We start from the raw sequence: 27,873 nt of genomic DNA, 5'->3' as shown, positions 1-27,873 counted from the left end.
CCTGTTCTGTGTCCGGTTCAGCTATTTTTGCTTGGATCATTCAGGTACAAGCTCCCAAGCAGACGTCAGAGAGACACAGATTTCACACGGGCAGAATCATTTCCAAGTTGGGTTATTTTAATGCAATTTCACTGTTCAAGGTAGTCTGGATATGTTAAGTGGTTCATTTCCATCCTGCAGAAAACACTAACAGCTTCTATCTTAAGTAATTTTGTCAGATTCAAACATGACTGTGACTGGTTTAAAAAAAATTTTTTTTTCTTTACATATCTTGAGAAGATTTTTTTCTGGAACTTTTTTTTTTAAAAACCTTCAAGTAGTTTAGAAACATTTGCCTATCTGCTCATTCCTCTGGGCACAGCCCTTCAGAGCACTTATCCCACCTGTACTGAAACTCTTCTCCCAGCTGGGCTGCCTGACGGAGGTGATCACAGAGATGAGGAGCGAGCAAGCTTCGTAAACTACTTCCGGTTCTCTTGGTTCGTATGCTACCATCTACCCCAGCTTCTGCAAGGTCAGACATGCAAGACAAATACTTGGCCAAAAAAGCAGGATTCTAACTAGTGTAAAAATAGATTTTAAATAAAATAGAATCTCTATAGGAAAGAGAATTATGTTCTGCTTCCCACTCCCGTGCTTGCTTTAAGATATCTGTATACGTAAATCCGGGGGGACTTACAGAGTTGGTCTGCCCTACGTAACAATTGAGAACGTCTGAGTACATTCATGTTGCCAAGTTACAGGTGAGGTCCTCTGGGAGACGCTGCAGCGCATCCCACAAAAACGGACGGTGATTTAGGGATACAGCTGGCGTGCTAACAAGTAACATGTAAGACATTTAGGTCGGAGAGGATGAGGCCTAATCATAGGCTAAAAACCAATTCTTTAGTGTGATAATTTGAAAACTTTGGCTAATTATAAAGACAAAGTAAAACTCATCATTTAACAGTACGCCTTGTTAACCTATCCAGCTAAGTCTTCTGGAAGCTAAATTTCAAAACAGGTCTTACTTTAATTTGGCTCAATTACTGCCTATCATGAATTACTTGACATTTCTGTTTCTAGAGAAGGTACTCAGTCCCTCTGTTGGCCCACAAGCATTATATGGCTGTTTTAAAGGGACCTTTGTTAAAATTCGAGTTTTCAGATTTAGCAACAGCCTTTGGTTATATCTTGAAAGCAAAATTGAAAATCTGCCCAAGCTCCCACTAGCCACAACCTGAACACGCAGCCCAGTCTTTTGTAAACACTCAGTAAATACTGATCCCAGCGAACTACACAGCAGCCAGCCAGCCAGCCAGCCAGCCCGCCAGCGGCCTCACTCTGCCTTTTCATACGGCTGATAAATGCCTGCTTATCCTTGCTGGGTGCTAGAAAATCCACTCTGAAATTTGAGTGTTGGAGCAAACATTCTTTTTAAGCCTCCTTCTTTGAGGTTCACAATGAGGCGGGAGGCATCACAAGTAAACAAAGTGGGAATGCCACCATTTTTCCCTACACTGGGTCCACTGGGTCTGGCCGGGGCTGTCTGTTTTCACTGGGTAGACCTGGAGCAAGAGGAGACGGCTGCTGGGGACAGGCCAGTGCCTGGTTTACAGACCCAGCCTCTTGTGACATTCAGCCAATTCTTCAATTCCCCAGAGGCAGGGAGGGATGAACAGTGACAGGAGACTTACGCTAGGGAATTTTCATAACTCCTCAGTGCCCAAGGAACCTCTTTCTCAAGAACGTGCTATGACCTTGGGGAGGTCTGGTGCTTTAGGGCTAGGTCACGTTACCTTCGAGGGGACAAAAAAAAAATGTGACCTCTTAATCTGAGCCCAGAACTGAATGTCAAAGACAACTCAATAAATACGACGGACAATTGCACAGCAGAGTTGGGGCATCTCTCAAGTAGGAAGGCAAAATGGTCGTCAGAACGTCTGAGGTTAGTGAACTATTCCGGTTGAAAAAAGCAGCCACCTTCTAAATCTAAAACACTGCCCCCTTCCTTCAGCTCTCCTGGTCGGCAGCCCTCGCCCTGCGTCACACACACACTAGCAAATGAAAGGTCCAGACGACTGCGGGTTGATCCTCACTTGTACTTATTCAGGGTCCACCCTCACACTCAGCTGAGGCCCCAGCAAGCCCACGCTGAGCCGGGGAAAACAGTCTCGGGGACATCGGCTTCTCTGAAGGTCACTTGCCCCTCTTGCTGCGGCCCTTCCTGGAGGACAGCTTCCCACCGGTGCCCGAAGACGGGGGGCTGGAGGCCGAGGCCATGGCAATGTTGATCTGTCCCTCCTGGATTTCCTGCCGCGTCTCGGCGGGCAGGTGGTTGATCTTCTGCTGCGTCTCCAGGTAGAACATGACGTCCCGCAGCTGCTCCTGGATCTCGGTGATCTGCAGGTCCTTCTGGTCGCAGGTCTCCTTTAACATCCTCTCCTCCTCCTTCAGCCTGTTCTGCAGGAGGACTTGGTTGGCTCGCAAACACTTGTTCATCTCCTGTTCCTCTTTGAGCTCCGTGGTGAGTTTGGCCACTTTCGTGTTCAGCTGAGTGCACCTTTTACGAAACAAAGGGAGACAAAGCCCATTTTTCATTTGCTGACACAGTCTCCTTTCTGCTCTGGGATTGAAGAGAGGAGATGTGACCTCAGAATCCACTGAGGGCAGTCCCCTTCCTCCCATGGTGCGCAGACTGGCTTCCTGCCACTGCAGCCGCTACCGAGAATAAGAATTTTACTCTAGTTATCTCAAGTGTAGCCTTGAGACAACTTTTTTTTTAGCATCAGAAATTTTTCAATACCAGAAACTATTCTGTGATTCATGGTAAAACTTATACTGCTTCTCTGTTTTGTTTACATGGGTGGCTTAGAGATGACAGCTGTGATAAAGAAGTTATGAGGAAAAGTGACATTCTTAAACAGTCAAGTGCTCTGACCTCCCTGCATTTGCTGGAGAAGAGTTTTCAAGACTAAGGAGTGCCTTACTGATGTTCAATCTTATTCCCGAGAAAAGAATTACAAATTAAAACACCATCTGAGACACCATTTTCATGGATCAGAATGCCACAGAACGGAGATGGGGGAGAAGAGGCACTCCCACGCGCAGGCACCGGAGTGTGAACTGTACGAACTCCCTGGAAGTCAACTTGGCAACATCTATGAAAATCAAAATTTCACCTGCCCTTTGACACAGCTCTTCTACTTCTAGGAATTTGTCCTATAAAATAAATACACTCAGAAGGACTTCCAGTCAACACGGCGTAGTAGGATCATGAGCTCACTTCCTCGCCACTACAACAAAAACACAACTGACTGTTAGGAAAAAAAAAAGACTGCAACCTAGGGAAAAAGATCTTCTTCAACTGGAAACACAAAGAGGGAACCACAGCGGGACAGCAGGAGGGGCGTGCTCGCAATGTAATCAGTCCCCATGCCCCCCCGGGTGGGTGACCCACAAGCTGAAGAACAGTTAAGTCACAGAGGCTGTCCCACAGGAGTGAGAGTTCTGAGCCCCACATCAGGCTTCGGCATTGGGAGGAAGAGACCCCAGGACGTCTGGTTCTGAAGGACAGTGGGGCTTAACAGAGATGTCATTCTCTTGGGAAGTGTATACAGAATCTCACGTGCACCAGGTCCAAGGGCAGAAGCAGTGATTTCACTGGAACCTGGGCCACACCTGCCTGCTGGTTTTGGAAGGTTTCCTGGGGATGTAGAGGACAGCTGTGGCTCACCCCCAGGACATAAAGGCTCGTGGCGGACATTCTAGGAGTGTTCATCTACATGAGCTTTCCTGGAGGCTGACATCTTGATTGGATCATTAGCACCAAGACCCAGCCCCACCCAACAGCTTGTAGGCTTGAGGGCTGGGAAGCCTCAGGCCAAACAACATACTGGGAGGGAACACGGCCCCACCCATCAGCCAACTTTCTAAGCCACACACACCTCTAGACACAGCCCTACCTACCAGAGGGCCAGGACCAAGCTTCACCCAGCAGTGGGCAGTCCTGCCAGGAAAACCTGCATAAACCTCTAGTTCAGCCTCATCCACCAGGGGGCAGATACCAGAAATAAGAAAACAACAACCTCGAAGCCTGTGGAAGGAATCCACACAGACCAGACTCTACACTGGGACCAGCTGGACCCTGGCCCTTGGGTAACAAGGGAGGAGTGTACCGTTGGGATGCAAAGGACGTCTCCCACCTCTCCAAGGTCAAGAAATGTAACTAACCCACCTAAAAATACAAATAGAAAGATAGACAATATGAGGCGGTAGAGGAATATCTTCCAGACCAAAACACAAGATAAAATCGCAGAAGAAATACGTGATGACGAGATAGGCAATTTATCGGAGAAGAGTTTAAAGTAATGATGGCAGAAATGTGCAGAGAACTCAAGAGGAGTACCGATGCACAGAGTGAAGTTTTTAGCAAAGAGTTGGAAAATATAAAATGAGTAACACACTAGAAGGAACCAAGAACAGACTAAATGAGGCAGGAGAATGGATCAGTGAGCTAGAAGACAGATTAGTGGAAATGACTATGGCAGAACAGAAAAAAGAAAAAGAATGAAAAGAAATAAGGATAGTTTAAGAGGACTCTGGGATAATGAGAAGTGCACTAATATTCGCATTATAGGGGCCCCAGAAAGAGAAAGAGAGAAAGGACCTGAGGAAAATTTTTGAAGAGATAATATACAGGACTGCACTAAATGACATACGGAGAAGGATGCTTATTGCAACACTGTTAACAGCAGTGTACGACTTGAAACAACGTACATGTCCATCAATGGGGAACTGGTTAAAATTATGGGAGCTTCATACCATGTTACAAAGATCAGGATAGATCTACGTGTGCCAATACAAAAAAAAGTCTAAAACAGAGTATTTTACCAAATAGAGTACCTAGTATTATTCAATTTTTGTAGGAAAAAAGATGTGAGATGTCTATATGGGTACAGCAAAAGATATGGAACAATAAATATTCACTGGTACCGTTAATAAGAGTTACCACTGATAGTAGGATTTAGAGGGTAAAAGAAAACTTCACATTTTTAATACTTAAATTCTTTGGAATAGTTCAATATGTTAGGGTGCTGAGAGTATAACAGAATTTTTTATTTTTATTTCTATTAATGTTGTAGTGTTTTTACAACAGTTAAAAAACACCTTTGGTGAAGAGTTTCTGTAGGGATGATAAATCCTGGAAACATACAGTGATTAGTTGCACAATGCTGTCAAGGTACTTAATGCTACTAAGCTGTAAAATGAAATGGTTAAAATGGCAAAATATATGTTATATAGATTTTACAACACACGCACACACTACTAAAAATATCCAACTACTGGCAATGGGGGAGAACAGGTGAAAGGTATATGGGACTCTCTGCACTATCTTTGCAACCTTTCTATAAAACTAAATTGATTCCACAATAAAAGGATTATTAAAAAAAAACTTTTTAAGGAACAACTATCCCCCTTAAATTTATTTTTCATCCATTTGTCTGGAGGTAAAAATCCAATTATTTCTGTGAGTATAACTTGAACTAGAAAGGTAGTTTTGATCAGCAGCAACTATCTTTCCAATTAACAGTAGTAGAGTATATTCTTGTCATGCTGTTGATGAGTTTTTTTTGCTCCATATTCAACATCTTTGGCCTTTAATTCCTGACCAAGGCCAGAACACATGCCATCTCCAGCTTAGACAGAAGTCTCTTCCATAACTGCCAGCTCTCAGGCATCGTGGCTCAGAGAAGCTCTGGGCACAAGGAAATTGCTTTCCACAGGCAAAAATGGAAGATGCTTGTGCGTATCGTGAGCCTGGGCATCAGGAGAGAGCACTGAATTCCACATGGCATCCATCTGGTGTGAAACACTGCATTTTTCAATAAACAGGAAGTCACAATAAATCTGTTCCACTTAATGAGAGACCCCTGAAAACCTGGTGATCCACACACTTGACCATGAGAGTGTGTCCATAGGTACAAAGGAGATTATCTATTTATGGAGCCTGTTAGAATATAAGAGCTAATTTAAAGAATAGGCCAATTATACCTACTTTCTTTCCACTGACTGCTTTTCTTTCAGAAGATCATTTAGTCTGTGCTCCAGATTATCACATTTCTCAATTGTTTCTTTAAATTTAGTCTTCATGTTGTTAATCTGAAAGCGCAAACAGAGATCAGTTTCATTTCACAGAGACAAAGCTGTGTGGCCTTGGGGGCCCAGTTTGCAATTTATTTATTTTTTCCAATTACCTGTCTATAACTTTGACAAGCCAAACTTAGAAAAGGTTAGACAACCATCTGAAAGAGTTTCTGCAATAGGAATAAAAGTTGTGAGAAATCCTTTCTTTTCTTACCATTTCTCTAAACCAGGATGAACAAGGGATCAGGAGCTCCTCATGTCGAGTGAAACTGCTTGAAAGTGAAGAAAGAGCTTCAGGCAATAGAGCAGGAGGTGGTTTGTCAGAGGCCACACCAGAACTCCCCATTGTTCTTTAACTCCTGGGATCATATTCTCAAAGTTACACTTGACCCTTGAACAACATGGGGGTTAGAGGCACCTGAAAGGCGGAGTATAACTTTAACTTTAGAGTTGGCCCTGCATCCAGGTTCCGCATTTACGGATTCAACCACCACGGATCCCTCAGGACCGCAGCGGCCGTCTACTGAAAAAAGAATCCACGTACAAGTGGGTGTGTGCATTTCAAACCTGTGTTGTTTAAGGGTCAGCTGTATTATCCAAATCATCTGAAGATACTTGTAACAGCTGACTCTAGCTGTCTGGATTTTGTTTTCCCTCCAAACTCACTATTAATTTCCTCATGTTCCATGAAGCCACGTGGAACATGAGCAGTTCTTGTTTTATTGAGTTCATATAAAGGCAGTTTACAGAGAGAACTAATTCATATTACATTATCATAAAAACTTTAGAGGAATTGAAAATTCTCGTGTGTCAAGTGTCAGATGGCAGCAATCCTAGCCAGAAGTCTGTTGAAGTCTAGCTAGGTAAACACTGGGTTCATAAGGGCATGGAGATTTACAGACTTGGGGAATGCCTCAATTCTACTGGTCTAAGGGCCACCGGAGAAGACAGGTGGATTATGAGGTGATTAAGTATAGGAAACAGAAGAAACTGAGAATTTAAATCCCACAGCCCAAGCACCGGATAGATGTTTTATAGGCAGTATCTCATTTATTCTTTATAACCAGCCTATAACTTAAGGATGTCAGCTTTTTATAGAATCTGTAGCTTAGAGAAAGGTAAGGCAATATGCCCGAGGTGGCCCTGCCAGAGTGAGGTGGGTCCAGGACTGGACCCCAGGTCTGGGTCCAAAGCCAGGTTCTAAATCTTTCTCTGCACTAGACAGGAGGCCAAAGCTCTACAGCAAAGGAAAAGTGACCTCTGGGTAAGATCTGAACTCTTAGCAGAGATCCAGGATGTATGCAGCATCCATCAGGCCAGGAAAGGGGCCACTGCTTCCAACACTTTCTTTTTAAATATGTGCCATAAGGCCTGCCTAGCAGGTCTCTAACAGCACTGCTCTCTTGCCTTTTTTTTTTTTAAACATTTTTTATTGATTTATAATCATTTTACAACGTTGTGTCGCCTTTTTTTTTTTAAATAAACAAAAATAACTGCTCTGGAGAAATTAACTTGAGAGCCAACATCATTAAGTTGGAAGAACATGCAATTAAAGGGAGACTTATAAAAGTTCCTCTGTGTCATAAAAATAAAAATAGCTTTAAAATTGCTCTAATTCTATTTGGTATTAATTTTCTCCTAAACATTGTTTTAAAATAAGACCACTAGATCCTTTTGACATTTTCTCTTAGACTGACTCCGTCAGTTTAGGGAAATTGGAAAGGACAGAAATAACCATCAAAAGGAACTAAATTGTTTTGATCACCAAAGACAAAACAAACACAAAGCCAAACACATCTAAATCAAGATGAAATATACCAAGTAACCCCAAAGAGGTTTTTAATATTGCTATAGATAAATGTTACAGTGGTTTAAATTAGTGGTTTTAAAAACATTGCTGGCCATCAGCCCTCAGTAAGAAACACTTAGTATATGTACACACCCCTGAAACAAGAGTTTCACAAAACAATATTAAATGCGATACACTGATACCTCTTCTGTTTAATAAAAATGCCAGTTTGGCCCACCAAGCTCATTTCACAATCCAGACAGAAAAACTGCGATTTACATATGGAGCTAGAGGTTTAAAGAGAAAAGAGGGGAATTCGCCTGCACTGAAGGTCTACTCTGTTTTCTTCACACATGGCTCCCTGAAAACTGAGAAACTTCAAGTGGGTATGACCTCTATTTTCTAGAACAGACTCTGCTCACACACTAAAATAACTATGCTACCTAAGGCATCCAGGGGACTGGAATTGTATTATACTTGAAGCCCACAGTGAATTTCACCTTCGGTGCCTCCCCTCCACTGCATTAACTTTTGACGAAGCCCATGACCAAGAATTGCTGACAGTGAAATGCATGGGTCAGTCACTATTTCTCCCTGCACCTGCTCTACTGCTGGAGGTGCCAATGGACAGACAGAGGACGGGTCAAAAGGGGGACAAAAGGCTTGATCACCCATTAACTTACAGATAAGTGACATTTTTTACTAGAAAACAGAACATTCTTTTTCCCCTCCAAGCTTTTTATTTGGGGCTGCCCTTGCTGGCCACCATGCCCCCACCTTAAAGTAAACACACAAAAGTGTCACATTTTTAGCATCCCTGCCCCTTGAATTGCTTTTCATAGGCATGTGTTAAGGAATGCAGTTAATCCTAAAGAATCTTAGAAAGCAGAGAGAATCCTGAGCTTAGCTCTCCAGGGTCTGCACAAAGAACTTAAGGTGGTCACGCTGGGATAGCCCATAGAAAACCGCATTAGTGAGGCTGCTCGGAGTCGCCAGGGCTCCTCCCTGGGAGCCCAAAACTTGACACCAAAGGGCAACGACCCCTGCTCTGCCTGCCTACTCTGCCTGCCAAGTGCTGTCAGAGGCGCATCCGTCCCACACCAACTCCAGTCAAGCCCATCCAGAGCAGTGTGTCAAGTGACCTGAAGCACTTATGGAAAGGTACTTCCGATGATTAGAAGGTTCTTGTTAAGAATTTCATCATGAACTTTTCACTGAGGATCATTTTAAAGCTGGTGTTAAGCCTCAATGAAAAAGACCTGATTTTTCTTCATTTGTGGGCATCCTCAGAAATTGGAGCCCATGGGCCTGGCATAAAGTAAGAGCTTGGCTCTGCCTGCTGAGCTCCAGGAAATTTACTAGCTACCACTGAGGAGAGCCCCAAACCCAGAATCCCCCATCTGACGGCCCAGTTACTGGTGACGATACACAAAGTTATTAAAATATCATTTACAAAATTCAAAAGCCTTTATTTAACACTAAGGGAATCACTGAATTATGATGATTGTCCCTAGATCCTGAGAATGGTTCCAAGGGCCCTAGTTATACACAAATGCTCAGGTGCACACTGGTTTTCAAACTCCCTTCTCTGGAACCCTCAGGGTTCCTTGTACATGCAGGAGATAAAGGGAAAACCAAGGAGGTGGAGCTCTGGGTCACTCTGGGTCACTCTGGGCCAGGTTTCTACCAAAATCACATTACTTTTCTCTTTTTCCCATTGGAGTAGTGAATGGCCTCTTCTTTAAAGGATCATTTGTTAAATTTTGAAGACCACTGTCCTAGACCAATAAGGTGCCATGGTGACAGCTCAAAGCTCCAGCATCTCTGCTTAATTTTATTCCCTTCAATTTCTGCTTTTCTTTTTTTTATTAAGAAATAGCACTATGCATTTTGATCTCTATATTCACTTCAATTTCGCAGCACCATCTTGGTGTTTCAGAAGCCCGTATTCAGCTCCCCAAAGCAGCTGTTCCTAAGTTGACAAACCAACTGGCTGACTCAAATTACAAACCCTCATGTACATACTTCTATTTTTTTTAAATGGAATTGCACAAGGCACTAGAAAACCTGACTGAGGTTAACAAACAACACCCTAACCTCAAAATACCAAAATCCTCAAGGCTTTAAATTCAAGGTTTCTTTTTTTCGGATACATACCAAGTATTTTATTTCTTCCTTAACTTAGTATAGGGCGCAGCAAACAATAAAATTGTAATAACTTCTTTTTGATTTACTAGTCCTAGGGGAGAATATATGCCCGTTTCCCTTCTCCGAAATTATGCTTAGTTGATTATATTTGCAATACTATATTTCTGTCTCTTCCTTTTCCTCTTTTTGAGCAACTTCATTCTTCTTGTGATCTAGAATTTCTTGTTCCCTGATACTGCCTTCAGGGGCAAAGCCTCCATTATAATGACAATTCAGGTGTTCAGCACTCCCTCCTCTGGAATGCTAATCTAGAGTTACCTTGCTGGGGTGATCCAGCTGACTCTAGATCTTTCCTTTTTTCTGCCCCACTCACCAACCCCGACCCCCACCGCAGGCTTTGTTGAGATATAACTGACATCTAACAAAGGTTTCTGTTTACAGGCAAAACAGTTCTCTCCCTCTAGGTCAGACTGAGAAGAAAGAGTCTTAAGATTCCTTTTTGTCTGTGCTCTGCCTTCTTCCACCCACCATCAGGCTGTCCTACCATGCGGCATTTCAGCAGTCACCAAACCAGAAACTTACTTCCTCTGCTGTGTCCTTCTCAATCCGAACTATCTTGTTTTCCCAGTAGATTCGCTGAGATTCCAGCTGGCTTGTTAGTAAATATGAATACTAGAAATGCAGAGAATAAGCACAAAAACATAGGTCACTGTTGTCAGTCTTGAAATTCAATTAAAACCTGACTTATAATGACTTGCAAGAGTAAGAGGAATGTTCTGAATGTATATTACACCTTGGTTCCACTCAATAAACCAGGGGAACACAGAGGTGACAGTTACACTCATGTCCTCTGGGGGCTTACAATCTAGCTGGGGACAGAGAAATGTACAATTAAAAAAAAGAAAAGACTCTTACGTTTCTATTTAGGCTGATTTTAGAATCACATGGTTTTAAATCAACGCGTAACTCAAATCAGCTCAATCGTGTACCCCTCTCTGGGAAGCCAGCCCTGTCACTCCCAGCTTTGGGTTAAGTGCCCCCCAGCAACCTCATCGCTGTTACTTTCATTAACAGCACTTAGGATATGAGCACTTCTAGGGCATGAGCACTTCATCATCAGTTTACCTTCCTCTCTCCTTGACTGGACTGTGAACTCTTTGAAAGCGAGGATTGTATCTTTATTTTTGTACCCAGTGCCTTGTACATTCTGGATGTCAAGAAATGCTTGCTGCCTGAGCGCATGAATGAACAAACAGTGCCGTGTAACTACAAAGAAAGGATAGACGGCTTACGACAGGACGATCTGGTAGGATTTCTGAGAGGTGATATTTGAGAGGGCTCTTGATAGACAGGAGGAGAGGGAGAGAGATTCTGGAGAACACAGGACCAAGATGTGAGCTGCAAATGTTTAGGATCTCTTTAGAGATGAAGTAACACCAACGAGGCAGGGTATGAGGGATGGAGCAATGGAAGGCTCTGGGGAATTATGTGGAGAAATGTGGGCCAAGGAGTGGCAAGATCACATTTGCATTTTGGAAAGACCATTCTAGAAGACTGGCCGAAATCTAATCATGTTTGGAGGTCAGAGACGGAAAGAGCAACAGAGAGAAAGGACGACTGGGAGAATGTGCACGCCACTAGAACATACACTTCATGAGGGCAGGGAGTCCGTTCAAGGCTGAGTTCCCAGCACCAGGAACTGTGGCTGACAGACAGCAACCCTCAATAAATATTCACTGAATGAAAACACTTAATGTGGAAGAGTTACTTATTCTAAAAACTTAACATTAAAGATCTGAACTTTTTCCACATCAATATAATTTATAAGGGGAGGTATAGTGCATGAGAGTGCATGCTTAGCATGAATGAGGTCCTGGGTTCAATCCCCAGTGCCTTGTCTAAGAAGAAACCTAATTACCTCCCCTCACCAAAAAAAATATATATACATATATAATTTATTAATGTTAACAACATCAGCCCTATTTTAGGCCATTCCATTGACTTTAAAACTCTGGAGATAAGCAACTTCTCAAATGTCCACTTCCTCCCAAGGTTAAGGTATTTGTTTTTAAAATAACCATGCTGAAATGTATATAAAACAGGACATGTTAAACTTTTCCTTCCTACCATCAAACTTACACATCAATTTTATAGTAGATGGGATTTTACAACTGTGAATAAAAATCAGATCATGCTATTATTATTGTTTCCTCAATTATATGAGTACCCCAAAGTGGCTTTATCTATATAAGCATCCAATTCATAACTGCCAGGCCAATATAAGTGGAAAAGCTTCTCCGGCATGGGAAGATGCTTCTGGGGTTTCCTCATCCTCACCAGGTTTGCTCAATTTCCAACTGCTACTGTGATGCCAACAGGCAGGGTCTTAACTTCCAGTTTTATCACAGCTACGGAAACCTTTTTTTTTTTTAATTTTTTTTTGGTGGAGAGGTAATGAAGTTTTTATTTATTTTTAACAGAGGTACTGGGGATTGAACCCAGGACCTTGTGCATGCTAAGTATGTGCTCTACCACTGAGCTATTCCCTGCCCCCAGAGGACAACCTTAATACTAAACTTGAGGCAACTAGGAACATTACATTGAAAATAGTAAGGCACAGTGAAACACAGACTCTCAAAGAAAAAAATCAGAATAAAAAGCCCAATCTTTCAAGTTACAATAGTAAAAATCAATAGAAACAGGTGTTCAGTAATGACTGATAAAATATCTTACCTCTAACTGTAAGGCATCTATTTTCTCCTCCTGGCAAGTATCACCCTCACATTCATACTGTACTATTTTCCCATCTGTTTTACTTGCAACCAGTCGATGGACATAATTATCTAAAGAAAAGAGTAAGTCAACCAAGGCGTGTTTCTTCAGAATGAAAGGGTCTCCATATGCCTTTAACTTTGACAAAATTTTTGTTTTTACAAATCCAAATTAAATCCCTTGCAATACTTCTTTAAAAGTGGGTTCAATCGTTTGAATTTAAAAAAAGAGTAAGCGGGCAGGAGTGTAAGTGTTAACTCTCTTTATACTGTATGTTTCAGGCCATTCATAGGAAATGGTGCCTTACGGGCCACCATGAGATCTGGGATTTGCCACAGCTGTCGGGAAGATTTCAAGCTGTGAAAGAAAGCGGAGAGGTTCTGGTGGAGACGTAATCAGACAGAATGAATCCAAATTAGAAAATGAGAGTGATGCTCACCTCCGGCGTAGTCCCAGACTCGATGGTTGGTGAGCTGCATGGCATACGTGTGCTGGGTTTCCTCAAAGTGTTTATAGGCATGTCGACTCACGTACCGCCCACATCCTATGTGCCCACAGATTAAACAGATCCAAAGGTTCTGCAAAGGAGGTTAAGACCTAACTTAGCTACATAAAAATACATGACCTGGTCCACTCAGGGGGGAAAGAGGCCTGACACAGGATGAGATTTACAGCTGTTACTACAGGAGTTTTGAATAAACACGCTTAAAACCCAAGAAGCAAGGATACTTTTATGGGTCATTTTTTTGCTTTGGTTTTTGATGTAAACTCCATGTAAATAGTGAGAAAAAAAAAATCACCATTCATCAACAAAAGCCTAGGGCTTTTCAAAGGACAAAGAATGAAAGCAAAGAAGTATTTTGTTTAGGAGTAAAATTGTTTGTGTATTTCTATTTTTTTGCTTGACCCTGGACAAAAAGGAAGCAAAAAATCAGTCTCAAAAAGAATGGAAAAGAATTTAAGCCACAAGGGGCAGAAGAAAAGCCCAGAGAATTAAAGCTGTGTTCATCATTCTTTTCCACCACTCGTTACTTACTTCCTGAACACCACACTCGAAACACTTATTTTCTTCTACCGGCTCTGGTGTTTGACAATATCGGCAAACAGGGCACCTGTAAAGGATGTGAAAAAAATAATGATACAGATTAAATATAAAAGACAGCAGTCACAGAACCCGAAAGTCCAAAGCTGAATTTTATATCCTCCCTCTCTTATATAATATCTTTACGTTTACCATAACTAAGGCTATCACTCGAAAGACAAACACTTTCAAGATACTCTCAAACAAAATGAAAAAATACAAAATCTTGATAAAGTTGAGTAAAAGGGAGAAATCTTGACCTGCTTCATACCTTTTTCCACTCTTCTGTCTAATGCTTAGGTAATCAAAGACTAAACATTTACAGGTGGGAAGCAGAGACTAGAGACAAGTTGTTAATTTGGTTTCAAGTCTGTTTGCTCATAATGTATTTTTACTTCAATCTAACTTATCACTACTTCCCAAAGTTTTAAATCATTCAAAATGTACCCTGTCCTCTCAAGGTTGCTCCTGAGAGTTGAAACTAAAATCTATAGTACATTTCACTAAATAAGAAAAAAAGAAAAAGGGAAATGTTAATGTACTTCATAAAATGCACATGACATCTAACCATACAATGAATTTCATCTGAAAGAGGACACCAGTGTTCTGTGAGTACTCAAGTTTTGATTTACAAAAAGCCAGTAAAAATGGCACAGAAGCACAACTCGTAGATACAAAGAGAAGGAAGGTGGTTATCAGGGGCTGGGAAAGGGGGAGATAGAGAGATGTTGGTCAAGGGGTACAAACTTTCAGTTGTGAAAGATGAATAAGTCCTGGAGAACTGGTATGTGTACATCAAAGTTGACTACAGCTGGCAACATGGTGCTGTTTTCTTGAAATCTGCCAAGAAAGTAGAGCTTGGGTGTTCTAACCACCAAAAAAAAAGAAAAAAAGGAAAAAAGGAAAACGGTTAAGGTGTGAAGTGATGGATGTGCTAACTGGCTTGGCTGTGGTGAGTAATTTCACAATGTGTATATGTACCAGGTCATCTAGTTGTACACCTTAAATGTATACAATTTTTGATTGTCAATTACACTTCAGTAAAACTGGGGGGGGGGGGGGAAGCACTGAAAAAATCCACTAACCCCTTTCTATTATATTCAAGACAAAGTAATGCTAATTACAGTCATGAATATTTTTGTATAGAAAGTGGGTTATAGTTGAGGCTCACTGAATTGGCACCGAGAACAAAGAAGGCTCAAGATATCACTAGTATCAATTTGTCACCCAACTGATTAAATAAAACCAAGAAAAGGAAATAAGCAGGAAGAACATCAAGCTCTTATCGCAGATAAGGACTGTGTTTCCCAAGACAAAGCTAAAAGATTTAGTCTGTCTCTTTCTGTAGTATCAAAAGAGAAGACAGGAGACACTTGAAGAAATAACAAACGCGGCAGCTTGTACGCCGCAGCGTTGCCAAGGGTAGAAATTAGCTCTGTCACCCCTTCAGTCTGTGTGGTGGCTGTGGCAGCGGTGAGATAAGAAAACAACAAGTTCTGGTATCTCATTTTCTACATTGTGCCAGAATGATCTTTCTGAAATGTATGATCCTGAGAATAAAAAGGGAAAAGGGGGGAAAAATTACAAAAATAAACTTATTAGTACCATACAGTTAGCTCTGCGATACATCACCTCATCTGTCCATTAAAAAATAATTAAGTTTTTGTTCTTTCTGCCTTCCCTTCAAAAATAATTATGGGTTGTCATCTTACTTTCCTGAGGAGGTATCTGGGGAAATCCTCCCTGATAAGAAACCACCCTTCAAGACCTGGGGCCAACACTGCCTTCTGTAAGCAGCCCTTCCAGACCCCCCCAGTGGGGAGCCGTCTCTATATCCTCCAGTGGCCCCCCCTGAACTGTATGCATGTTCATGGATGTGAAAGTTCCTGAGAAGGGTCTGTGATTCTCTCCCACTCAGCACCCAGCACTGTACTGGGCATATCCAGAGGCTCAAAACCCACTTGCTGAAGGCACTGCACAGTTTTGAGGGCAGCTGCCGGTGAGTTGAATTCGGTCCCAGTTTTGGCATTCTCTGCCTTGACACTTAGAGCATGCTAATTTTCACCCTGGGCCCCAGTTTCCTCCTCTGTAAAATGAGGAGGTTGGACAAGATGGTCCTCGAGGAAACTTCCAACTTGAAAATGCTACAGTCCTACAAAGTTAACTTGTACTGAAAGTTAAAATTGGAGTGGAGGAAACAAAGCAGCATCCGGAATTTAAATGGTGGAGCAGATGGACACACGACACAGATAAACACTTTACAGAATGTATACATCTCAGCATGGCTTTATTCAAAGCAAATTTAAACCTGGACAATTCTCTGAAGAACCCCCAAATGACACCGCAGAATTGACCAAGGACTCTAGAGAACTGGGGCAAGATTCTTCTCCAGTTAAATAAGCCATGAAAGAGCAAGGATCTATTTATGTGCTCAAAGAAATTTACTGATTTCCTCCTACACATCAGGTCTCTGGCTTAGTGTGAATGAACAGCCAGACGAGGCCCCTGCTCTGTGAAAGCTGGTCATGCGGCGATGGAGAAGGGAGATTCCTGTGGACTTTCACCCCTCCTCACTCCTGGGCTTTGGGGTGTGATCCTCCCCTTCCCATGCACACCCCTCCCCACGCTGCCTTCTCTCTGCTCCCACTCTTCACCTGGCTAACTCCTATTCACTCTCCGTGTGGCGCCACCTCTCAGACAGCCCAAGCTGGGTCAGGGTCCTGTCCTCCAGGCACAACGCTGCAACACTGCTCCTTGTAACGCTTGCAATGGCTGTGATTTCACATTTATTTGTGTGATTATTTGATTCTGCATCTTCCTCTCTGTACTGGGAAACCACAAGGCCAGCATCTGATCTATCTTTCTAGCTAAAACCCACAATGTGGTCTGCAAACAGAGCAGCAACCCTTAATTCAGAACAAAGAAAAAAAAGTGTAAGTTATACCTCAGTTCTTCGTCTGCACAACACCACCCTACAAATGAGGCCTCTGCTGCATTAGGAAACAGGCCAGGCGTGTGCCTCACACTCAGTGACTGCGTTACTACTGGCCACCGAGCCACCAACAGCACGCTAAACCCAAAACATCAGACTGCCGTGGCCCAGTAATCTTTGGTAAGAAAGCCAAAGTAAATGATAGCGCAGGTGATGAGTAAGATTTTAGACCCAGACTTCATTTTAGTGTAAGAGTCTCCAAGTTAAGCTTTACGTTTTCCCCCTTCTCATTTTCTGGCTCTTGGAAGGAAAGAACAACTCAAGCTGCTTTGGGACATTCCAGAAGGATTCAGAATCAGCCTTCTAGACTTGGTCTAGGAACGCTGACTTCCATGTGAATCGAGGAAAGCAAAGAAAAAACACGGATGGCCCTTCCATGTGACCTCTTGACCATGTGGTTGTCCTTGAACAGGTTTATAAAATCGAATACCTGGAGTGGTTTATTTGGGGGGTAGGGATGTGTGGCTGCTTTTAATTCTGGGAAAGGGTAACAACGGGCTTTGACAGGGTTGGGGACGAGCTCCCGCACTCACGTCGTGTCGTCCCAGCGCTGCAGACACTGGCTGTGGAAGCTGTGGTTACATAAGGTGGTGAGGATGCCATTCACCGACTCGTCCATGCGCTCCAGGCACACGGTGCACTTGGGGAGCTCAGTCAGGTCCATCACCGGGAGGCTGGCGCCCTACAGGGAAACACCTCCAGTGAGCCCCACTCATCCACCAGTTCTAACATATTTTTTTAAAGCAATAGTTTTCCTATTGTTTTTTGACTCCTGGGAGGATGTTCTCAGTATTACTGCTTTGTGAAAATAACCTAAATTGGTAAGATTTTCATCCATGAAACAAGTATTAATTGCGTACCTCCTTTATTCCCAGCACTGTGCTAGGAATACCAGGGATACAGTGGTGAACAAAGCAGACAGAGATCCCTGCCCTCAGGGAGCTGACATTCTAGGGAGGGAGCCTGCTGCCAGACCTTAACAGAGACTCTAAAATGTTAGCAGTCTCTGAGCTCTAGCTCTGAATGGCCATGACTAAAATAGAACAAAAAAGGAAAAAAAGCAGGAGGATAGGAGTGGATTTGAATGATTTTTCCACAGAGTAAATTAAAACTTAACACTTTCCACTAAGTGATAGTAGTATCAACGACACAGATTTTATTTATTTATTCATTTAACATGTAATTAGTAAGTCCCTCTATGTGTGCCAGAGACTGTTCCAGGTGTGGAACAATGGTGAGAAAAAACAGAGTCAGTAAGTCCCAAAAAAACAGTCTGTCCCTGTCCCCACAGAGCTTAGAATCTAGCAGAGACAGACAAAATTCAAGATTTATAAAAAGTGTAATTACCAATAGTCATAAGTGTTATGAAAGAAAAGAACAGGAAGCTACAATAGGGTGTGAAATAGGGGACATAACAGTCTGGGTGGTCAAAGAGGCACCTCTAACACAGCAACGTCTGACCCGAGCTCCACCAACTGTTAGGACCACTGAGGCAAAGGTGAGGAGGCAAACACATAAGGACATGCTGACAAAAGTCACGTTAATCTACGGTCCCTGGAATGTAGATATTTACAGGAAATCTCTCAAGAAGCTGTGTTCATTTAGAGAAAGGAATTTCTAAAACCAAGGCCTTGCAAGCACCTGACAAAAGGGAAGCCTGACTTTAGCACGTGCCAATTTTGAGTCCACCTAATCTAATGACAGAACAATCTAATCAGAACTTATCCCCATCAAGCTGAATTCAAGGTAAAAAGACCTTTAGCTCTACTTTAAAAGAAACAAAATATTGAAAGGATAACAGAGCTGAATCTACTATTTCATAAAATGATCCAAGTGAGCACATATTATAGGAAAGCTTCCCAGGGAAGGTGGGAGATCAACGCAATTACAAATTGTTATCAAAACAGAATCAAGAATTAGACGAGGATTAAAGGCTAATATTTAAAACAAAAACATTTCTTTTAGGCTCCAGGCCATGTTTCATCGATCTGGAAGAGATGAATACTCAAAATTTCAACCACAAAGAGAGTATTCCTCAAAAAAAACAAAAAATTTGGGCAATAAAAAAAAATTGAGATGAATTTCCCATAATAGAAAACTTGCCATTTTAAAGTGTATAATTCAGTGGTTTTTAGTCTAGTCACAACACTATGCAACTATCACCATAACCCAATTCTAGAACATTTCTATCACCCCCAAAAGAAACCTCGTCCTTGTTAGCAGTCCTTGTTCCCTTCTCCCCCTCAGCCTCGGGCAACCACTCATCTAACTTTCTGTCTCACAGACGGGCCTAGTCTGTACATCTCCACAGATACCTTAACATTCAACTTTATACCAATGTGATACACTTCTATCAAAGGTAAGAATTATTCACACTTACATCTTCAGATTTCAGTACTTCGGCCCTCTCCACATAGACCAGCTGGCAAACGTCATCTTCTATTGAGTTGAACTGGCGGCCATTGCATGCCATATAGAAACTATCAGCGTCAGCCTAGGTACATCAACGGGGAAAGGGAAAAAATTGAGAGACAGCCTGAAAACATGCTTTATATTCAAGACACATGGCTTCAATTATTCTCTTCATCAGCTTTTAAAATGTATACTTAGGAGAGAAAGCAACCACCAAAAGTAACATTTATGGAAGCAGGTTCGTAAGTGAACTGAACTCTACAGGTCAGTATCTGACATCCCTGCAGTTTTTCCTGACACATGACAGTTCTACTTGAATTAGCAGAAGCTACTGAAGTGTAATAAGCTGTCAGCTACCACAATTTTAATACGTACTCAACCAGCAACAGCCAACATTTCCCTTGATTTCTTTTTTTTTTTTTTTTTTGTCTCTAGCCAGCACTTTCACAGCAGCTGAAAGTCAATGCTTATTTTTGCAAAGCTTGGAACCAAATCGTAACCAACGACTGTTATGGAAGAGCTCTTTTAAACAAATGTCAGCATCTATGTTAGAAAAAATACAGGACCAGTGGAACTGGTATGGAATGAAAAGTCAACTTCTTTTCAATAAAACTAATAATGATGATGATGATGATGCATGCGAGTTAGGTTAAGGATCCTATCAGCAAGTTTTAAACAACCTCGTGTGTAATACCAAAAGCTAAACCCTTGGCCAAAGTCAAGAGGTCCAAGGTGAACCAGCCTTCCAAACACTAATGGTCACGCTCCCTTGCAGTGGAAGACACAGAAAGCTGCAAAGACACACATCCATTTGTAAATACGGATACAAGTAAATCAAACCTTCCTGTCTAGCCTTAGTAGAAAGTACCACAGGGATAAATGCAGCTTTTAAGCTCAGCAATTTTCATAGGCAGCTGAGCTCAGACAAGCCTTGGCCTTCACTCTTACACGGGCAGCCGCCCAAACATAGGAAGCTGTGTGCTCTGGCCCTACCAATGCAGACAAGCTGCGTGAAGAGAGGAAGGGTGTTCAGCAAGAGGAAATGCCGCACTGCCAACCTCCAGGGAGGGATTCAACTTGTACCAGGCAAAAATAGTCCTTGCTGTCTGCACTCACAGGGTTCTGAATCTTACAGCCACTGGAAGTTTTTCAGTAGCTTTTCATTTCACTCTGATGATGTAATTCAAGTGTGGCTTCTTACTTATTTATGCTTTCTTAATACGACCAAGTGAGCTAAGCCACTGAGGAAGGATGCTCACTTCTGAACAAAGTTGTTTTTTTTTTCAGTGGGGGACTGCAGTGGGAGGCTTTCCTTCAGGAAACAACCTGTGTACTGGGTACAGTGCATCTGAAATTCAAAATTTTGAAAGCTAGTTCTAGGCTATTAAATGTCTTTTAATACTAAGACGAGGCAGCCTAAAAGGGTTTACCCCATTTAGGAATGACTTTTTCCTCAAATACTTTTGGATGAACAAGCAGCACAATGAGCAACCGGCTTCAGGTGCAGAGGGAATGAGGGCCGTGGGCCAGCTCTTCAGGGTTGCCGGCACCACCAGGAACCGGGGGCGCCCCCAGCTCTGTAAATGCTCCCTAAGCGACCATGCCCCCTCAGAGGAAGGGAAAAGATTGGTGATACTGGAAATGTGACCAAATTTACTCAACACCAAATAAATTATTCCCTTCTTGGGGAAGCTGTTTATATATATCAAAGAAGTGTACATTCTGAACACAATTTCTTTAAAATCTTGGTATTGGAAATACAACTTCCCCTAGTCAAATATTAACTGAGCACTCAGCCTGTGCCAGGCACCATGCTATGTACTAGGACAATAGCAGGGCACAAAATACATGTGGTTCCCACTTCAACCCATCGCTGAAATGCACAAAAGCCTGAAGCTGACTGCAAAAAACACGGAAGAAACAACTCGTTTAAAATGCTTGCATTGTATAGAGCCCCAGATTTAAAGAAACTCGGCTTTTGTTTTTTCCTACTCCTTTGATTTTATTATTCTCTTCTCAGGATGAACTCAGAAAAAGGAAAATCCATTATCATCAGGATTCCTTTACTATCACAGTGATCCACTAGTGCTGAGAACATATTTTTAAGTTTCAAAAGAGGGGTCTCCTAGGCTGGCCTGAGCATGCAAGGGAAAATGAGCCAGCACACTCCGTAGAGAGGTTGTCTGTCCTTTTTTGCCCCCAGGGACTATAAAACTGAACCCCCTCCTGCCTTCCTGTATCCTGAATAACAAATTCCCTACCCAAGGACTAAGGTTCCTAAAGGTCATAGTACAACTCTCTGGGCACATCTAACACCTCCAGCATGCAGAAAGCTGAGGCCAACGGAAATTCAGGAGATGACAAAAGACACAGAGAAGGCCTATTAGTTCTTTTTTATTTGTTTGTTTTGGGCAGGGAGAGGGAGGTAATTAGGTTTACTTATTTATTTTTAGAGGAGGTACTAGGGATTGAACCCAGGACCCTGTGCATGCTAAGCATGTGCTCTACCACTTTAACTATAACCTCCCCTGACCCAGTTCTTAATAAAAATTCTCTGGTGAGAAAAAGAAGGGAATAAGAACATAGTTGCCCGGGCTATGGAGTCAGACCGACTGTGTTTGAATCCTAACTGTGACATTTATTAGCTGTAAAGCCTTGGGCAAGTGACTTACCTATGTCTGTTTCCTCAGTTATAAAATGTGAAAGACACCTACCTCATGGCACAGCCGAGAGGACTCAAGGAGCTAACGCATGACAAGCACCTAGCACAGGCCTGGCATCTAGCAGGTACTCAGGAGTAGGTGGCTACTGAGTCTGTTCTCACTAGGGCCCAATATTAATTTAACAACTTCAAGTCTTATACCAGGAGGGTAATTCTAGGCCTTAGATAATCCGTGATAGGATGAGCCTCAGACCCGAAGATCCAGTATTACAAATAAATAGTACAACTCATGATGCCAAGGTCAGGGCTCTATCCCCACGGGAAAGAGCATGCAGTAAGCTGTATCACAGTCTCAGAAAAGATCCGTAAACGTAAGCACCTTGTACTTGGTCAAAGGACAGAGTGGGGGCTTACAGCTCAGTGGGAGAGGCTCATGCTTAGTATGTACGACGTCCTGGGTTCAATCTCCAGTACCTCCATTAAAAACAAATAAAAAACCTAATTAACTCCCCCCCTAAAAATAAAGAGATTAAAAAAAAAAAAGAACAAAAATGTAAAAGCAAGAGAATATCTTTCTAAGAACTTTAGAGCCGAGGTGCATGCAAAATGATGTTTAATACAAGTGAAACAGACTAGATGGCAAAACCTACCTAAATCAAAAAGTCTCTGTTACAATGCTCAAGGATTTTAAAAGCTGAAAACATCACTATTCTTTCAGTGTTTGTCTCTCTATTGCAGTGATTTCCAGTTAGAACCCTAAAGCACCTTTAATAATTCAAAGAGTGTCACAAAACTCCTCTTATAACCAAAGTTTTAAAAATATAAAGGGGAGGATATAGATCAGTGGTAAAGCATATGTTTAGCATGCAGGAGGTCCTGGGTTCAATCCCCTGTACCTCCATCAGAGTAAATAAACAAATAAATATCTAATTACCTCCCCGAAATTTATACTATAATAATAAATAAAAATTTTTTAAACTATAAAATTGATTTTATTTTCAAAAATGTGCCAAAGAACATCTACTAAAAAGAGAATGATAAAAGCAGGGGCAGTCTTATAATGGCAAATAATATGGTGTCAGCTTCAAAAAGTTTGGGAGCTACTGTTCTACTGGAATAGTTACGGATAAATAAATAAACCAACAAACACAACCCTAGATTTCATACCCAATCCAATTCTGAAAAAATAATGGGTATGAATTAGAATTGCATGTCTGCTGATGAATTTGGAAATATTTCTAGAATTACAACAATACCCTAGAAGATATCAAGGCTCTTAAGTGCAAAACGTTGCAAATCACACATAGCCAGTATCATACAGTTTCAAAAACAGTTTCTGTGGCAAAGAGATTTTTAATATCTTAACTTTTACCTGTGCACTAAACTTTATCAGCACCATATATTGATTTGGAGTAGAGTCTCTGATGATTTTCATTTGTTCAATTACTTCATTAAATGGGGCGACAAACTTCATAAGGTCATGACTGGTCATTGTAGCAGGGACTGTGAGAATACACAGCATGGCACTGCGCCTCACATCTTCTTTTAAGGAGGTCATCTTACTAATAAGACAATAATTAGACTGTCTTGAATAGATGAGGTATGGTTAGTTCAGACAACACTAATTAGACAATTATTATGTCCAAGAAAATAGGAAAAAAAAACTTATAATACTTTATAATCAATTTAAACAGCTCATTGTTTTACCTGAAAATACACACTACATGGGCAAATGCAGAATCCCTGAATGTATATACTTGCAGGGGAGTTTGAGGTAAGCTTTGAAATGTTCTACATTTCACCCACCATTGATTTTTTTTTTCTTTTTTTTAACCACTGATATTTCTAATCTTCTGTTAAAGCCTTGTTATGTTTAAAAATCTGCATTAGGCAAATTTGCAGTTTGTAGTTTGTTCTCTTTAGTGTTTTTTTCATTCGTTCTTTAATAATAACTGTCATTAGATAATGTGGACGCACAATTCTAACTACTGACTTCTCTCAAAGGGTCTAAAAGACAAAAGTGCTCTAAATACAAGAAGGAGAATTCTGAACCACGAGGATGTAACTGAAGATTACAGAAGTGTTGCTGGGTTGGAATAACTGGAATAGAGGAGAAAGAAAAACCTCTCACAATGCAATTTGCTTTTGAAATGCTGCAAACTCCCTGCAGCTGTGATCAGGTATGATCCAAAATGGCTACTTGAGTACTACTCTGTTTCCCAGTGGGGACCTAACAAACAAGTTAGGACAAGGAAAGCCTCTAAAGAGATCACCTGCCAATTATCCAAGGAGCTGGTGGCCCAGGCTGTAAATTTATCTAGCCAAATGCTTCCATTCCTTTGGCCTCCAAGAGGCTTGTTTGGACCACAGAGAAGGGTAAGAAAGATGTGATGAAACTGCAACCCATTAATTGCTCTGAGAGGCTTCTTTAGTAAAGACTTGGTGGGAATATGAAACTACAATGATGTTACAGATCATTTATAATTTTTTGCTTCTTTTCTATCTTCCTTCCTTTCAATCTCCCAATCACCTGTTGCCTACCTTCTCAGGAAAGATTTTCCTAGGTATTTTCTCAAGTGTACCTACATATTACTTTGATAAGAAGCTTTGACCCAAACTGTAAGATTAACCACATATAAAACATCTCAGAATTTTTTAACACATAAAACATGAAAGTACTATCCTTTTGAAAATTAAGATATCCACTTCCCTTCCGGGTGAGAGATTTTTTTTCTCTGCCCTATGGCAAAAATAAACTCAAAAGAAGAAAGGGTTTTTCTTACTTTGTCTTGTACAGATGCATAATACCATGAACTATTTCAACTGAGGGATTTCCACTGAAGAATGAAATCTGGTCTGGAAGCTGTTTGGATGGAGAATCAGGAGCAGCATTTACGCATTCTTTACTTTGATCTTTACTTCTCTGTGCAGTGGGGGATGCTTCAGAAGACTTCCTTTCTTCCACTGCAGCTTTCAGCTCATCTTTTACAAACCAAAAATTAGCAGATTATACACTGATAGTAAATATGCTGAAGAATTCTAATGAGATGAAAATCTGAAGTCAGATAAATAAACTTTGATAGAGCAATTATAATGTATCGCATTAAGAACCATATTCACAGAACAACAGCATTTTGGGGGCATCTTGACTTGAAAGTGCTCCCTGCCCCGTTAAAGAATCTCATTAATATCCTCAGAAACTCAAGGATGGCTCTTACATTTGGCAGTACCAAAATAAAGCAGGTGTCTTCCATTATGCACTCCCAAGGGGACAAACACTCAGGACTATTAAGTTTGAAAACCAAACCTGCCAGTTCTGACCGCCGCCACGCTGGAGATGCAATATACATCCACTGCCCTAACTGGAGTGAGCTGACCAGGGGAGACACAACATGCTTATCTGGATGAAACATGATCTGCCACTGACCTAGGTGGTAAGTAGCTCTCCTCACTGAACAGAGTTATCAACCCAGCTTGTGAGCATTAATTTAGGATAAATATTTAGAGAAGTTGAAACATGGCCTGACAACCTCATGTAACCTCACAGAGACTCTGAAAGATAAAAGTATGCTCGGGGTCATAATCAGGGGCTCACTGAACACCAAGTATAAAACAGGAAACATTTACAAAAGACAGCCTAGGGTTTTAGGCAGCATACCTGGGTCAGACTTCATGGTTTCAATGATCACATCTGTCATTTCCCGACGGCCAAGGTGCTGATGTATGATTGCTGCTTTCTCCCCTGGTGACTTCCCTTCTAAACAGGCTACTGCTGAAGCTAGTGTCTTCTTTTTGATCTCCTCATCAGACATTTCCCCGACTAAAGAACACATGAAAAATTAATACCTGGTAGTAAAACAAGCTCCTCTCCACTCTCAATGTTTCCATCCATAGGTTTCCCTTTTCTCTCTCCCCAAAAAACTGTAAGATGTCTTTGCAGTGTCCATATCACCTCTGGGGCTCCTGCAGTGCGTGACAGTCAACAAATGCCCAGTGCAATATATTCAGAAATGCAGGGCTGTTCTAGTGAAAATCATGCACTTTAAAGCAAATGAACAAGAGTAAGAGCTTTGACAGTGATTATTCTACTCAGATAAACCAACAATATAGTAACACTCGGTAAAGTGAAACTGGTTATTGAGCCACAATTGAAGGTATCAAGGCCATTAATTAATAAAAACTTTAAAAAACTTTTAGAAACTTTTTAAACACCCTGGGTTAGCCTTACTCTACCATGCCATGAAAATCTGTGATCCTTGTCTTAAATCACAAAAACACACAAAAATGGAAAAGAAATGTAGAGACCTGACTGAAATATCCTTAATATAAGCTCTGTCACAGCAGAGACCAGGCCTGTTTTGCACACCACTATATCCTCTGCATTTATACCACACTGCCTAGCACACATTGGAAACTCTTTCAAGATCTGCTGAATAAATTAATGGATCAATGACTGACCCATGCAGACGTGTATATGTGGCTAATGTCAATTTAGCTGACTTTCAGGACTCAGTAGCCTATTAAATCATTATTTTTAATTTGCAGCTCCAAAATTCACATACTCAGGGAAGTTTGCAATGACATCATCCCTACTAGCCCCAGACCCCTTCTCCAAGCCAAAGAGATCCTCCTATAATAGTTCTCCAAATTGTTTCTTCCTTTCCCTCACTACACTTAACACAGTTGTAATTCTACAGTTATTCTGTAATTATTTAATTAATCTGTCTCCACTAACTGGAGCGAACTGCTGGTGCCATTGAGCAGGGACCACGTCTCTTTTTCTGCACACATCTAAAGCTCCAACAGAGAGTGAGCATTCAAAAAGTATCTCTTGAACGAATGTTGTTGTCAGGTGACTGACTGAGGTCCAAGAAACAAATATTTCTGTATTCCCCACTAAGGAGGCTGTGTGGCTGATAATGAAGAACTCAGACTCTCAAATCCAGCTCTCTGAGTTAGAATACCAGTTTTTGCCACTTACAGATAATAGTCGGCAAGGCACTTAAACACTAGGCTTCAGTTTTCCAATCGGTAAAAGGGTCATACACCCATCTACCTAATAGAGTTGTTGTGAATTAGAGAAAACGCACACAAAGTGTTTAATACAGTGTTCGGATATAGAAAGTGTACCAATTTTAGTTAAAATTATAAATTTTGCTACAGGGCGCCTAAATGGATAGCTTTCCAAAGAGGAACAATTTAATTAAACCAGGGTCTGTCAGCGTCGCTGAGGACCCAGTCTCTACTTTCACAAAGCCTAGAGGGAATCAACTCAAACAATTCTAACCCAGGGCGGACAGAGCGACGCGCCCAAATATAAACTGAGCCGCCGTGGGAAGGCACCTGGAAGGAAGGGAGAGGAAAGGCTTCCCAGGGATGCCATCTGGGAAGGCCCTTCCTAAGAACGGATGGAATGAGAGGGATCCCAGCCACCTCTCGGCTTCTTCCTGAGGTAAAGCCCTCGCTGCGGCCCTTACCCGGACCCGTACTCAGGGACAGCGAGCCCCCAAGCTCAAGCCCGAGCTACAGGGGAGGCGGCGAGGCCGCCGGACTCACCGGCGGCGCTGAAGTCGAAGCCGGCGGGGACCGACGAGTGTTCTGCGAGCTCCAGGCGGATGACAACCAGTGACACACTCATAGGGCAGGCGCTGGCCGGCGCGGGCCCCGGCGGGCTCAGGCGAGGCTGGGAGACGAGCCGAGAGGCCGAGAGGCCCGGGGCGGGCAGCGTGGCCACCGCCTCAGCAGCAGCAGCTTCTCGCGCAACCCTCGGAACCACAACAACCTCCACTTCCGCCTCCCGGCCGCCGTAGCTGACCCGGGAGGATACGCAGGCGCGGAGCAACGCGGGCTCCAATTGGGTGCGGAGGAAACCACGTGACTGACGCGTCGGC

The 27,873-nt window shown here is 42.1% G+C and overlaps 1 protein-coding gene across 2 annotated transcripts; it reads right to left on the bottom strand.

Annotated features, from left to right (window-relative positions):
• Positions 1 to 99: 99 nt before the first annotated feature.
• Positions 100 to 27,769, bottom strand: BRAP (BRCA1 associated protein). 2 transcript variants are annotated; one of them, XM_010995850.3, is made up of 12 exons: positions 27,539 to 27,769; positions 25,641 to 25,802; positions 24,766 to 24,964; positions 23,355 to 23,544; positions 19,289 to 19,402; positions 17,442 to 17,590; positions 13,872 to 13,947; positions 13,275 to 13,413; positions 12,797 to 12,906; positions 10,646 to 10,735; positions 6,038 to 6,141; positions 100 to 2,542 (listed from the first exon to the last, which is right to left on the bottom strand). In XM_010995850.3, the coding sequence occupies exons 1-12, from the start codon at positions 27,618 to 27,620 to the stop codon at positions 2,179 to 2,181; spliced, it is 1,779 nt and encodes a 592-aa protein (XP_010994152.2). In that variant the 5' UTR covers positions 27,621 to 27,769; the 3' UTR covers positions 100 to 2,178. The 2 variants fall into 2 exon arrangements, with proteins under 2 accessions (XP_010994152.2, XP_031298590.1); XM_031442730.2 differs by lacking the exon at positions 6,038 to 6,141.
• Positions 27,770 to 27,873: the final 104 nt, after the last annotated feature.

The sequence above is a fragment of the Camelus dromedarius genome, chromosome 31 (assembly GCF_036321535.1).
Source record: "Camelus dromedarius isolate mCamDro1 chromosome 31, mCamDro1.pat, whole genome shotgun sequence".
NCBI classification, from domain to species: Eukaryota; Metazoa; Chordata; class Mammalia; order Artiodactyla; family Camelidae; genus Camelus; species Camelus dromedarius.
The sequence above is the reverse complement of the archived record's forward strand: the minus strand, read 5'-3'. Positions and strand labels throughout refer to the sequence as shown.

Coding starts and splice junctions, on each gene's coding strand:
- BRAP (XM_010995850.3), bottom strand. CDS start 27,620: ATGAGTGTGTCACTGGTTGTCATCCGCCTGGAGCTCGCAGAACACTCG. Junction 24,965..25,640: donor AACCATGAAGTCTGACCCAG/GTATGCTGCCTA, acceptor GGTTTGTAAAAG/ATGAGCTGAAAGCTGCAGTG. Junction 17,591..19,288: donor AAGTACTGAAATCTGAAGAT/GTAAGTGTGAAT, acceptor GTTTCCCTGTAG/GGCGCCAGCCTCCCGGTGAT.